Here is a 14,548-nt window from a genome sequence, read left to right as displayed (position 1 = left end):
TTATTTTGTATCATTTTAAAATTAGATTCCACGTATAAGTGATTTCATATGATCTTTGTCTTCTCTGACTTACTTGACTTAGTATGATAATTTTTAGGTCCATCTATGTTGCTGCAAATGGCATTATTTCATTCTTTTTTTATGGCTAATGTTTCAAAGTATATATATACTACATCTTTATCCATTCCTCTCTCAGTGGACATTTAGATTGCTTCCATGTCTTAGCTATTGTAAATTGTGCTGCAGCGAACATTGTGCTGCATGTATCTTTTCAAATTATGGTGTTCTCTGGATAGATGCCAAGGAATGGGATTGCTGGATCAGGTGGTACTTCTATATTTAGTTTTTTAAGGAACCTCAATATTATTTTCCATAGTGGTTGCACCAATTTACATTCTCACCAACAGTGTAGGAGAGTTCCCTTTTCTCCACACCCCTTCCAGCATTTATTGTTTGTAGACTTTTTAAAAATACTAAATGATTTATTTTCATAATTTTTTGTTTAGCTTTCTCAGTTTATTATTTTCTTAAATTTAATTTTGTCAGAGTATAGTTGACTTACAATGTTAGTTTCAGATGTACAGCAAAGTGAATCAGTCATGCAATAAATATATCCATTCTTTTTTAATAGAGGTTATTACAAATTATTGAGTAGATTTTCCTGTGCTATTTAGTAGGTTCTTATTAATCATCTGTTTTACACAGTAGTTTGTAGACTTTTTGATGATGGTCATTCTGACTGGTATGAGGTGATAGCCTCATTGCAATTTTGATTTGCATTTCTCTGGTAATTAGTGATGTTGAGCCTCTTTTCAGTGCTTTTTGGTCTTCTGTTGTCTTTGGAGAAATGTCTGTTTAGATCTTCTGACCATTTTTAATTGTATTGTTAATTTTTTGATATAAAGTAGTATGAAATGTTTGCATATTTTTGAGATTAATCCCTTGTCAGTTGCTTTGTTTGCAAAGATTTTCACCCATTCTGTGGGTTGTCTCTCTTTTTTTAAATTTTTAAAAATTTTATTTATTTATTTATTTTCCTCAACTTTATTTTTCATTTTTTTATTGTTATTTCCCCCAACACACTTTTTTTTCCCCACTGTACAGCATGGGGTCCCAGTTACAAATATATGTATATATAATTTTTTCTCCCATTGTTGTGCTGCATTGTAAGTATCTAGACATAGTTCTCAGTGCTACACAGCAGGATCTCATTGTTAGTCCACTCCAAAAGCAATAGTTTGTATCCGTTAACCCCAAGATCCCAATCCCTCCTACTTCCTCCCCCTCCCCCCGGGCACCCACAAGTTTATTCTCCAAGTCCATGATTTTCTTTTCTGTGAAAAGGTTCATTTGTGCTGTATATTAGATACCAGAGATGAGCGATATCATGTGGTATTTGTCTTTCTCTCTTTTTGACTTACTTCACTCAGGATGAGAGTCTCTAGTTCCATCAACGTTGCTGCAAATGGCATTATGTCGTTCTTTTTTATGGCTGAGTGGTATTCCATTGTGTATATATATCACATCTTCCTAATCCAGTCATCTGTCGATAGACATTTGGGTTGTTTCCATGTCTTGGCTATTGTGAATAGTGCTGCAATGAACATGCAGGTGCATGCGTCTTTTTTAAGGAGAGTTTTGTCTGGATATATGCCCAAGAATGGGATTGCTAGATCACATGGTAGTTATATGTATAGATTTCTAAGGTACCTCCATACTGTTCTCCATAGTGGCTATACCAGTTGACATTCCCACCAACAGTGCAGGAGGGTTCCCTTTTCTCCACACCCCCTCCAGCACTTGTTATTTGTGGATTTATTAATGATAATCATTCTGACTGGTGTGAGGTGGTATCTCATGGTAGTTTTAAATTGCATTTCTCTAATAATCAGTGATGTTGAGCATTTTTTCTCGTGCTTGTTGGCCATCTGTATATCTTCCTTGGAGAAATGTCTATTCAGGTCTTTTGCCCATTTTTCCATTGATTGATTGGCTTTTTTGCTTTTGAGTTGCATAAGTTGCTTGTATATTCTAGAGATTAAGCCGTTGTCAGTCATATCATTTGAAACGATTTTCTCCCATTCTGAACGTTGTCTTTTTGTTTTCTTTTTGGTTTCCTTTGCTGTGCAAAAGGTTTTCAGTTTGATTAGGTCCCACTGGCTTATTTTGGCTTTTATTTCTGTTGCCCTGGGAGACTGACCTGAGAAAATATTCATGAGGTTGATGTCAGAGAGTGTTTTGCCTATGTTCTCTTCTAGGAGTTTGATGGTGTCTTGTCTTATATTTAAGTCTTTAAGCCATTTTGACATTATTTCTGTGCATGGTGTGAGTGTGTGTTCTAGTTTCATTGATTTGCATGCAGCTATCCAGGTTTCCCAGCAATGCTTGCTGAAGAGACTATTTCCCATTTTATGTTCTTGCCTCCTTTTTCAAAGATTGATTGACCATAGGTGTCAGGGTTTATTTCTTCATTCTCTATTCTGTTCCATTTTTTTTAATGATTGCTTATGTTATGCAAAAGCTTTTAAGTTTAATTACATCTCATTTGTTTATTTTTGTTTTGATTTTCATTCCTGTGGGAAGTGGATCCAAAAAGATATTGCTATGATTTCTGTCAGAGCGTATATTGCCTATGTATTTTTCTAGGAGTTTTATAGTATCCTGCCTTTCATTTAGGTTTTTAATCCACTTTGAGTTTATTTTTGTGTATGTTGTTAGAGAATGTTCGAATTTCATTTTTTTTACATGTAGCTGTCAAGTTTTCCCAAGTGTCAAGCACCACTTATGTAAGAGACTGTCTTTTTTCTTTCCCTCTTTCCCTCCTTTCTCCCTCCTGCCCTCTCTCTCTTTTCTTTCTCCCTTCTTCCCTCCCTCTCCCTGTTTCTTTTTTTCTCACTTTATTTCTCCCTCCCTTCTTTCTTTCCTTCCTCACCTGCAGCACTTAGAGGTTCCCTAGCCAGTGACTGTATCTGAGCAAAAGCTGCGACCAACTGCAGTGGGCTAGGGATGTAACCCATGCCTCTGCAGCAACCTGAGCCTCTGCAGTCACATTCTTAACTCACTGCACCACACCAGGAACTCCTGCCTTTTTTCCACTGTATATTCTTGTCTCCTCTGTCATAGATTAGTTGACCTATGTGTGTGGGTTTATCTCTTGGCTTTCTATGGTGTTTCACTGATCTGTATTTCTATTTTAGTGCCAGTACCACAGTTTTGATGACTGTAGCTTTGCAGTATAAAGTCTGGAGCCTGATTCCTCCAGCTCCATTTTGCCTTTTCAAGATTGCTTTGGCTATTTGAGGTCTTATGTGTTTCCATACAAATTAAAAATTCTTTTGGTTTTAGTTCTGTGAACAATGCCATTGGTAATTTGTTAGGGATTACATGGAATCTGTAGATTGCTTTGGCGAGGTAGTCATGTAGACAATGTTGATTCTCCTGATCTAAGAACATAGGTAGAGGTATTTTATTCTTTTTAATGTGATGGTAAATGCGATTGTTTCCTTAATTTCTTGCTCTGATCTTTTGCTGTTAGTGTATAGGAATGCAAGAGTTTTCTATGAATTAATTTTGTATCCTGCCACTTTACTAAATTCATTGATGAGCTCTAAGAGTTTTCTAGTAGCATCTTTAGGATTTTCTATGTACAGTATCATGTGATCTGCAATGACAGTTTTACATTTTACTTCTTCCTTTTCAATTTGGATCCCTTTTATTTCTTTTCCTTCTCTGAGACTAGGTTAGGGCTTCCAAAACTATTTAAATCAAAGTGGTGAGAGTGGACATCCTTGTCTTGTTCCTGATCTTATTCTTACAGCTTTTTACCATTCTTTTCACCATTAAGAATGATGTTAGCTTTGGGTTTGTCATACATGGCCTATATTATGTTGAAGTAGTTTCCCTCTATGCCTACTTTCTGGAGAGTGTTCATCATAAATTGGTGTTGAATTTTGTCAAAAGATTTTTCTGGATATTGAGATAATCATATGATCATTTTTATTCTTCAGTTTGTTAACGTGATGTATCACATTGATTTGCAAATAGTGAAGAATACTTTCATCCCTGGAGTAAATCCCACTTGATCATGGCATATGATTCTTTTAATGTATTGTTAGTCTCAGTTTGCTAGTATTTTGTTGAGGATTTTTGCATCTATATTCATCAGGGATATTGGCCTGTAATTTCCCTTTTTTTGTGATGTCTTTGTCTGGTTTTGATATTAGAGTGATGGTGGCCTCATAGAATGAACTTGGGGGTATTCTTTCCTCTGCAAGGTTTTTGTTTGTTTGTTTCAGAAGGATAGGTATTAACTCTCCTCTAAATGTTTGATTGAATTCACCTGTGAAGCCATATGGTCCTAGAGTTTTGTTAAGTTTCAATTTCAGTACTTTCAATTGGTCTATTCATATTTTTTTACTTCTGTCTTAGAATGTTGTGCCTTCTAAAAATGTGTTCATTCTTTTGAGGTTGTCCATTTATTGGCCTATAGTTGCTAGTAGTAGTCTTTTATGATCCTTTTTGCGGTATCTGTAGTGATTTTTCCTTTCTAATTTTATTGATTTGAGCCCTCTCCCTTTTTAAAATGAGTCTAGCTAAAGATTTATCAATTTTGTTGATCTTTTCAAAGAACCAGCTTTTAGTTTCATTGATCTTTTCTACTGTTTTCTTTGTGTCTATTTCATTTATTTCTGCTAGGCTCTTTGATTTTTCTTCTCCTCACTTTGGGTTTCATTTCTTCTTCTTTCTCTAGTTGCTTTAGATATAAATTTAGGTTGCTTATTTGAGATTTTTCTTGTTTTCTGAGGTAAGATTTTATTGCTATAAATTTCCCTCTTAGAATTGCTTTTGCTGCATCCCATAGATTTTGTATTGTCATGTTTTCATTGTCATTTGTCTCTAGGCATCCTTTTTATTTCCTCTTTGATTTCTTCAGTGATCCATTAGTTGTTTAATATTGTTTTGCCGCCACATGTTTGTGGGTTTTGTTGTTGCTGTTTTTTCTTGTAGTTTATTTCTAGTCTCAGCATTGTGGTTGGAAAAGATGATTGGTATGATTTCAATTTTCTCAAATTTACTGAAACTTGATTTGTAGCCAGAGATAACTCTTATATGCACTGGGAAGTCATAACATAGATGTGATTTACTTGATCATGGTGGTCTGGATTTTCCAAGCTAGGACTGTGTATGCATTTCTTAAACTTGTTTCAGATTTCTCATTCAGAAGTGGTAGTTGACATTAGATCCATTGGGGTATCTTTTAAAAAATGAAATTGTTACTGTTTAAACAAGTAAAACAAGATTAAACAACCCCATACCTGAATCCACACACCCTCAACTTCAACACTCTGTCCTATACTGTCTACTTGGTGGGTTCACCTTTAAAAATCAGTCACAATCCTTTTTGTCCTTTGAATCTATCAGAAGAATCAGTCAAGTTGATGGTGTTTTTCCTTAATTCTCTTCATGTTCCTGCAAACCTAGAGAACTGGGGTACTATTTTCTGCTTCATGGGCTTAACACATCAATCACTGTATTGGCAGACTGCTGTGGGGACTGTCAGATGAAGAGGAAAGGGGCTCACAGGTGAGTGACTAAGTCTAGAATGTAGGCATGTGAAGGGGTGCCAGGCCCTCCCATCTTCACTTGGTATCTCATAGTTAACTCAGGTGGAATGACATGGAGAGATGATCACCCTGTGTGATGAAAATGTTGACTGTTTCTAGTGTTTGTTATTGACAACAAAGAGCATCACAATGCAATAACTGCAATATCAGCATCCACCATTATTACCTGCAACCTAAGGTGGAGATCACAATAATAGCTAATATTTTCTGACAATTTAGTGATTGGCTCAAAGTCAGCCAGGACTTTCACATAAGTTGGCTTTATCCTCTTGCCGTATTTTGGTGAAGCTCCATTTTTATTCCCATTGTACAGATGAAGAAACTGAGACTGAGATTAAAATAGCTGGTCCAATTCATTTCAAAAAGGTAGCACAGCCAAATTCAAACACAGCAGGTATAGTGCACAGTGTGTGACCTCACTAACTACATCACAGTTAGCCAATTGCCAAAAAAAAGGAAATGGTTTTATTTTGTAAAGTATACAACTGATTGGATTTTTCATTTATGCTGAAATCTTACTAGCAATCTTTGAAACTAGTGTACTAATCTGTGTGGAGATTTATGTTATCCATAGTTGGAGGAACAAAATAGCATCACAAACATTATGTTTTATGGCTTTTGTTTTCCAGCTTCCATTGTGATTCAGAAATGGTGGTGTCACATGAATCCTTGTTTGGAAGGAGAGGATTGTAAAGTGCTGCCAGATTACTCAGGTTGGTCCTGTAGCAGTGGCAATAAAGTCAAAACTACAAAGGCAAGTATAGAAAAGTCACAACTGTAACTTACAATGCCAGTATATCATTACCTATGGGGTTTCTCCCTTCATTTCATCCTGACTTCAAGAGATCAGTGTTATTTTATGGTGATAAACTTGCTTGGGAAGTGTCCCCCCTATGACTTTGGCCTTTTGAAAAAAGTCCATTTCTCAGCATCATCCTTAGTGTCAGATTTTCTACAGCAGTGATATGCTGAGGGAACTCATTATTTTAGGTAGGGCCGCTGAGCTCATTTCAGCTCCTTCATGGGCCAATTTAAAATGAGGGCTTCAGAGTTGACAGTATTGTGTATCAAAACAGCAGGGCAAGAATCGACCTCCAGATGATTTACTAAAATAGAAATGCCTATGCCTGGGATGATATTTAATGGTTGAAGACTCTAATTCAAGCCTTATAAGTCAACAGTTTCCTCCCCAAATCATCCTCTTCTCAGTTCTGTCTCTGAAGGACTCCACTGTCTATTCTTTTTTTTTCCTTTTTTTTTTCTTTTGTCTTTTTTAGGGATGCACCCATGGCATATGGAGGTTTCCAGGCTAGGGGTCTAATTGGAGCTGTTGTCAGCTGTGACCTACACCACAGCTCATGGCAACACCAGATCCTTAACCCACTGAGCGAGGCCAGGGATTGAACCCGCAACCCCATGGTTCCTAGTCAGATTTGCTAACCACTGAGCCACGACGGCAACGCCCACTGTCTATTCTTGACCTAGAAATTTAACCTCGTCCTTTTCTCCCCCCTGTCCAGTCTCTTATTTTGTCTCTGGGACTATTACTCCCAAATCCCCTGCACAATTCTGTGTCACCATATTTATAACTGCTGTGCCATGCTGTCTGCCATCATGTTTCTTCCAGAGGACTGAGGTTGCTGCCTCACATCGGCTCTTGATCCCTTCCAGTCTGTTCTCCATAGGAGGACTACATTCATTTTTGTTAACTGCACATCTTCTAAGCTAGTCCACTCCCAAACTTTTCAGTGGCTTCATTCTTTAGTCAGCTAGCCATTGCTTGTCTGGCCCTTAATAAATAACCTCAAAGGCTACTGCTCTTCATTCTTTCTGTTCCAACCATCTTGGCCTTCTAATAGTCCTCACTGTGGTGCCTTTACAGTTGCAAAGGAACGTGCTTTCCTCTATTCTTTTCTAGTTAACCATTATTTCTTCAGGAATCTTTCACCAGTAGGATTCATGTTCCCTATATCTCTGAGCACGTATTCTGGCTACATTTTACATGGAGCTTTATCCTTACTGGTTTAATATTGACAGCTTTCTGTCTAGGAGGAGAGCTGTGGAGTCGGGGCCCCTTGCTGTCTTGATGATCCTCATACTCCCAGAGCCAGCTGAATGTCTCTGCAACTAGTTCTTGAATGAAAATGAATGAAAACAGGTCATTCTCAGAGTATAATGAGCTCAACACAGTGGAATAGAATGACTGTTTAGTTCTGGTTGCTGTGTCAGTTTTGGCCCCTGAGGAGGTATAATGTCTCTTGGATAGTTTCTCATCTTGCTTGCATTTTCCCTTTTATGACTATTTTGAATTACTCGAGTTCTCAGTCATCTTCAGCTACTGAGGTCAAGAGCAGGTGAGTTCTCCAGTGTGTGTACATGAGATATGATAATATGATTTTATAAAATAAATATTTAAATGTGATATCATTAATAAAAGATTAAAACACAAATTAAGATTTTATAATAAATGTTAAAAAAATATAAATTTAAGCTGACATTTATCATATCCCAAATTCCCAACAACATAGTTAATTGATTAGTTCCTTATTATTTAGGTAAAACAATTTCAAAATCAAAACACTTTAGCATTAATTACAATTATCAACTAACTTGTCCTTATTAGTGATACCATGACAGCTAGGTTAAAGAACCTGATATATGCTTTTGTATCTAGGGCAGTAGAAGTTCATAGAGTCATCTGTTGGTAGAGGAGGGAAATTAAGGCTCCTGTCGTTATTATCAGCTCCTCTTCTAAGCTATTCTCCATAAACTTCCCATCTGTGTAAACCCAAGTGTGTTTGTTAAGCAAATCCTGCCTTAAGACAATTCCACTATCCTTTCCCAAGGGGCCCTTTTCAGCCTTTCTTCCAGAATCTCCTCCTCCTCCTAAATCAAAATCTTGGAGTGGCCAATGAGCTTAGGGTCTTATGTCCATCAATGATAAATTTTTCCTGTCATTGTTTTTCCTGTAGACTAAGAAATAGCATTGTGGAAGATTATACTTGTATTGATTCTTACATACAAATATGAAATAAGAACATAAGCCCCAGCCAGCTGTTTTCCGGGAAAGAATGTGTTGAAGTAGTCTCTTGCTCTGGTAGCTCCCTCTCTATTTATGTACAGTTAGCAAGGGTGTTTGCAGGAGAAAACCTTGAGGGGCATCTTGGCTCTGTGTGCTGGGAATATGAGTTTGCTCTAGCTAAATCCTCAGTGGTAGTGACATTTCATTTAGCACTTTGGAAAGTTGTAGAAGTATTATACAGTTCCCCCAGCCATCATGATATGGAGCTACCCCCCCGCCTTTTTAGTGATATGGCACTGGAGAATAATCTCAAAGTCATAAAACTTTGTTTCCTTTATTAATCCAAGTCAGTGTGACTTGAACTGCATAAAACACTTTATGTCTTTTATGGATTTTATGCACACAGAGTAAATTCATTTGTGGAGCTGCGAAGAGCTTTGTGCCCACAGAAGCTCTATCTTTTTCTTAAAAATTGACACTGGCCCTTAGACCGCAGGTGACATAGCGATCCTGTAAAAGTAGAGCAATGATCTCCCTTGAGAGGGTATTATCTATATAAGAAAATAGTTTCCATTTTCCTTAACTGTTCATGCACAGCACCACAACACAGAAAGGCTCAAAAATGTGATTGTCTACAGTAAGTCACCTATGTCAGAATTTCGTTTTCCATTTAAATGCAAATGTGACAAAGTTAGCAGTCAACTTGAGATATTAATCACTTTAGATGAAGATCTGAACACAAGAGGGGACAGTTCCCTAACCAGGAAGGTTAGCACAGAGTTTATTCCTCTAGTATAATTTTCAGTATCCCCAGAGAGGGTGCAGCTAGTACTTTGTGGGAAAATAAAACCCTGTCATCCTGCCTCAATTTTCCTTAATTTAATTCTGATTTTTCCTACATACTTTGTGCTAAATAAGGTTCCTAACAAGTGTACAATGTCTTCTCAGCACCAAAGGCAATCATTTGCCAGGGCTGTTGTTGGTTCACAATAGAAGTAAATCACATTAAATTTCATGACATTTTGGGGTTTTACATATTCTTATTTTTAAAACATCTAACAAGGGTAAAAAGATATGCTTTTACAGCAGTAATTCTCAAGAAGAGGCAATTTTGTCCTCAAGGGGACACCTAGCAATGTCTGAGGACGTATCATGTTATCACACTTTAGGGAGGGGTTACTATGGGCATCTTGTGGGTAGAGGCCGGAGATGCTGCTTAGTTAGCATCCTAAAGTGTCCCCACAACAAAAAATCATGTAGCCCCAAATGTCTGAGGTTGAAAAACTCGGATGGACAGAATAGTATATTTTCTTTTCAGTAGCTATCTGCAAGCATTCCACCTGATTCTATCACTTCATTTTCTTCTTTTAAGTTTCTAACAAGTGTCAAAATGCTTCCCATATTTCATGTTGAAAACACTAGAGCTAGGAGTTAAGAGATTAACCAATAGGCGTTCTCTTCAAGACCTCCCTCACCCTCAAGATCTAAGATGATTAAGTCCTTCTAGCATCTTCCCCTTCCCCCCACCTCTAATTTATACGTTTCTCTCTGTCCCTTGGGTTGTCACTACGAGTCATCCTCATCCTAACACAATGTTATAATAATGTGAGGGTGTCAGTGGCTCTAGAAATAGTGGAAATGTGCTAAAAACACACTATTTTGAACCTCATTGTAAGATGTTCTGGGATAGGGCTTAGAAAACCAAACTTTAGAAAACTTGTTCTCAAGGTGATTCTGATGCACAAGCAGGATGTGGGAACCACTGGTTTTCTGAGTTCGCCACTTGTTCTCTGTTCTTGCCTTTAACTGGCCTAAACTCTGCTTTCTCTGCTATCAGGGTAAATGTACTGCCCACAGACCATCAATGGATCCCCTTTGGTGACTAATAGAAAATGAAGAGTGTAAGAACCCATGCCACTCACCAAATAGGGCATGTATTTCCATACCCCATTGCCTTCATCTTCATCTCCTCCCAATTCTAAGGTCTGGCTGAAATGACTTCTTTATTCTAGAATCTTAGCTCCCCTGATGCCTATACAGCCAGAGCCTGACTGGTTCAGGGTACCCTGTCATATGAGAGAGGAGCTAATTTAAACATGATAGCATCCTTTTATCCACCAAAATAACAATGACCCTTCCATGTACAATCAGTAAAACAAAAATCTATCCAAAGTTATCTTATCATTCATTGTTCAGTGGAGAATAGGCTCCAGAATGAGCTTCCTCAAATAGGATGCTTTTGAGAATTATATCCTAGGTGGAAATTGATACTGGGCTGGCTGTAAACACAACTGGATTTTAAACAGATGCAGGTACGATCTAGAAAGAGCTAACATGACAGTAGCTGCCATTTCCTGAGCAATGACCACATGACAGGTACCAGACCATGTACTTCACCCAAATCACTCTCTCTTCAATACAAGTGATGGGAGCAGGCACTACTGCTAAGAACCTTAGGCTTAGGGAGAGTCCTCCCATCTCAGAAAAAGACCAACTCCATCATCTGGATACTGTAGCCAAAGACCTTGGAGTTGTCCTTGATTCCTCTTTCTCTTATATCCTTTGTTACAGGTCCTGACAGCTTCCCCTGGGATCATTTCAGCCTAAGTGATGCCTTTAAGTTAACAGTGTGGCCATGCATTCCTTGTCTCATCTTTGTGCCTCAGTCAGAAGAGGGCCAAATTCTTTGCATTAGCCTGAAGACCCCTTGTGTTTACCTCTCCCTGCAAAGTTCTTCCCCAACACAGTCAGGGCTCCCTTCTTTTGGTCAACTATCTCTGCAAACATCTTCTTCCCTGACCACCCTCTATGAAACAGTAGTCTTCCCCCTCCCTGCTCCAGGATTTTTTTTCCATTGTATCACTTTACTTTTCTCCATAGCTCACATCACCTTTGAACATACTGTGTATTTACCTGGTTATACAGCTCTTTCCTCTAGAATAGGAATCAGCAAGCCTTAGCTCTCAAGCCATTAAAAGAACAAAGAATGAGTTTTACATTTTTAAATGGGTGAAAAAAAGCTAAAGTAATATATTTGATAACACATAAAAATTACATGAAATCCAAATTTCAATATCCATAAATAAAGTATTATTGAGATAAAGGAGTTCCCATTAATTTATGTATTGTCTGTGGCTGCTTTTGTGGTATGAAAGCTGGGCTGAGTAGTTATGATAGTGACTGTATGGCCTGCAAGACTGAAAATATTTTATTATTTGGTGTTTTACAGAGGTATGTCAACTCCTATCCTAGCTAAGTTTCATGAGGACAGGGTTTTTATCTAATTTATTTTAAAAGTATTTTCCAAGTCTTACGCTTTTATTAATTTTTTTCTAGCTGTATTGATCATCTAACTTATAAAATTGCTCATATGATGAAATCAAACTATCAAAAGTGCAGGGCTGTTTTCTTAGATCCTAAATAATGATCAGCCGCGATGCTTAAAAATGGAAGAAACAACAAACTTCTTAATGAAGGCACGTTTCCAATAAATACGGTAGTTTTATAAAACAACCTATTTTTAAAAATGAGAGTCAGCTACCCTTAACAAAAATAGCAAAGGCAACCTTCTGATCTTGACATGCACTGACTTAAATCAGCATTCATTTGAAAAAATTTTGGCACCATTAACAAAGCATGGTTAGCACGCATGAGTTAACTTGATGGGCAATGAATATACCTAATCTGATGGGATTGTTATAACCCTGTAAGATACAGAGCTAGGACGCATAACAAATACCATGTTGCAGAAAGCACTGGATGTATTTTTCTTTACAATCTAGGAGCAAGAAATGTAAAGAAGAACTTGAGTTGAACAGCTGATTTGGTGAGCGTGGTTATAGGTAAATGCACCAACTGTGAAACTCTGTATCTGTGATACAGACAGGGACTTAGGGGTCTGGTAACAGGAAGAATTATCTTTGGTGGGTATGGTGTTGTTGAATGCTCACTTTTCAAATTCATTTTAGGTAACACGGTAGCAAAGATGTGCTTCAACCCTAGAGGAGCAACAGGATGCAGAGCTCTCTTGTCTGGACTGCTTGTCTTGGCCTCTGTGGGAAATTGTCTTGGATTTCAGCAACATCCTATTTGGATATCCGGGCTGTGAAGAGTGGCATTCACTTAACTATCCCAGCCTTGTCTACTTCATGATTTTATTACAGGGAATTATAACTATGGGCTGCCACACAGTTGATAGGATAAATAAGGAACCCTGGAGGAACAAACTAGACACTTCATGATGGATCACCGCAGCATGAATATTGGGTCTTCTGTTTCCTTCTGCCTTTACAAAGGAGCAAGGACATGTTTCAGAGGATCCTCATTCTCTTCCTCTCTTGAACTTTTCCTTCAGTTCTTGTGTTAAAGTCCTTTGAAAGGGGGTCTAAATAGCCAAATATTTTGGCAAAACTTTTTTGCAGATGTACATCAATGAACTCTGATGAACTGGTGGTAGAAATTTATTTTATAAACCTTGATGAATAGAAGGACTAATTAATGTTACTGTGTATGCATTTCTATTATTGCTTTTGATGATTTTAAATCTTTGAATTTATAAGTTCTATTGGCAGATTACCAGAAATAAAACGGGAGCATTTTAACTTCGGTGCACCATTTTACCAAGTGCTGAGGAAGCATATTAACTCCAATATTTTATAACCAAAGCTCTATCATGACATACCCACAACTGAAGTAAAGCCTGTTGGGATTTTCATGGCTTTAGTGTAGTCAGAGAGGTAAATCATTAAAAATATAAAAGTCTCTGCTTAGATCAAGGGTGATTTCTTAGATTCAGTTTATGTCAATTATATTAAAATATTAAAACAAAAGTCTTTACATGCAGAATTTTTAGACTGTAACTGATTTATTCTGAGATGCTTCTCTACCTATTTGTCAGTCATCTCATTTATTTAAATGTAAATAAAATCTGAGTATTTTTTTTCTAATGATCTTGCAGCAGCCATGTCTCCACTTAGTCTCAGATGCTGTCACGCAGAAACATATTAGAGATGAAAAGTTACTGACCCAAATTTTAAATGGATAACATCAATCAAACACATATTGCTATAATAATATGGGATACATTTTATATATTAAAATGCCAAAAACATATTTTCTACATTGTTAATTATCCCTGTCTTTGCCCACTTATGGGGAAAATAATACTATCATGTTGTTTGTAGCAGTAACAGTTATGTCTATTTGATTTTATTTAATCTTATTCTTGCAGAAGGAATGCAAAGAGGTGCTAGCCATTTGTTTGCTAAATTTTGTTTGAATCTGACGAGATGCTTAGCAGAACTGTTACTCTCATATTAGTAAGTAAAAAAATCCATTCTACCGATGGTGTATGGCCTATATGTTTTTGTGATTATGTCATGCCTAAAGAGTTGCTTGATGTTAACATCTTAGGCTTGCAGATTTTTATCATAAATGTGAGGAACAACTTTATGTAAAGTTTATTGTTGGGGATGTTTACTCTATGGCAAACTCAGCATTTATATAGAGTACTATTTTGTTGCTTCTCCCAAACCTATATAGCAGCAAGGAGAATTTAAAATGTAGGGAGATTTAATTAAGTTGAGGCACATTTGAGGTGTTTTATGTGTATTCTGCTGCCGTTAGTGTAAGACCTTCCATTATGGGAAAGCCAGTTAAAAAAATAAGATTTTATGGTACATGAAAAAATGTCTTAGTTTTTCAGCCACACATCTCATCTTGTACCCCAAATAAGATCACATAAAAATGACACTGCTTCACCTTGAGGTTCGTTTCTAGGGTATAAACTACTTCCAGGGAATAAATCGTCCATTTGGGAAAATGGCAGGTATCAAAGCTGCCATTTCATCCATTATTGCTTCAAAGTGTACTTTTCACCTAGTCTACAAGTTAGCCCTGAAAT

General features: G+C 37.2%; 1 protein-coding gene across 1 annotated transcript in view; it reads left to right on the top strand.

Moving 5' to 3' along the window:
- TAFA4 (TAFA chemokine like family member 4) overlaps positions 1-11,253 on the top strand; it is a 211,048-nt gene extending 199,795 nt beyond the window's left edge. Inside the window, exons 5-6 of the mRNA XM_047752009.1 lie at positions 6,254-6,378; positions 11,218-11,253. Of these exons, the coding sequence (XP_047607965.1) occupies positions 6,254-6,378; positions 11,218-11,253 (161 nt within the window). The remainder of the gene's footprint in view (positions 1-6,253; positions 6,379-11,217) is intronic.
- Positions 11,254-14,548: the final 3,295 nt, after the last annotated feature.

Source organism: Phacochoerus africanus, chromosome 1, assembly GCF_016906955.1.
Source record: "Phacochoerus africanus isolate WHEZ1 chromosome 1, ROS_Pafr_v1, whole genome shotgun sequence".
Lineage (NCBI taxonomy): Eukaryota > Metazoa > Chordata > Mammalia > Artiodactyla > Suidae > Phacochoerus > Phacochoerus africanus.
The sequence above is the reverse complement of the archived record's forward strand: the minus strand, read 5'-3'. Positions and strand labels throughout refer to the sequence as shown.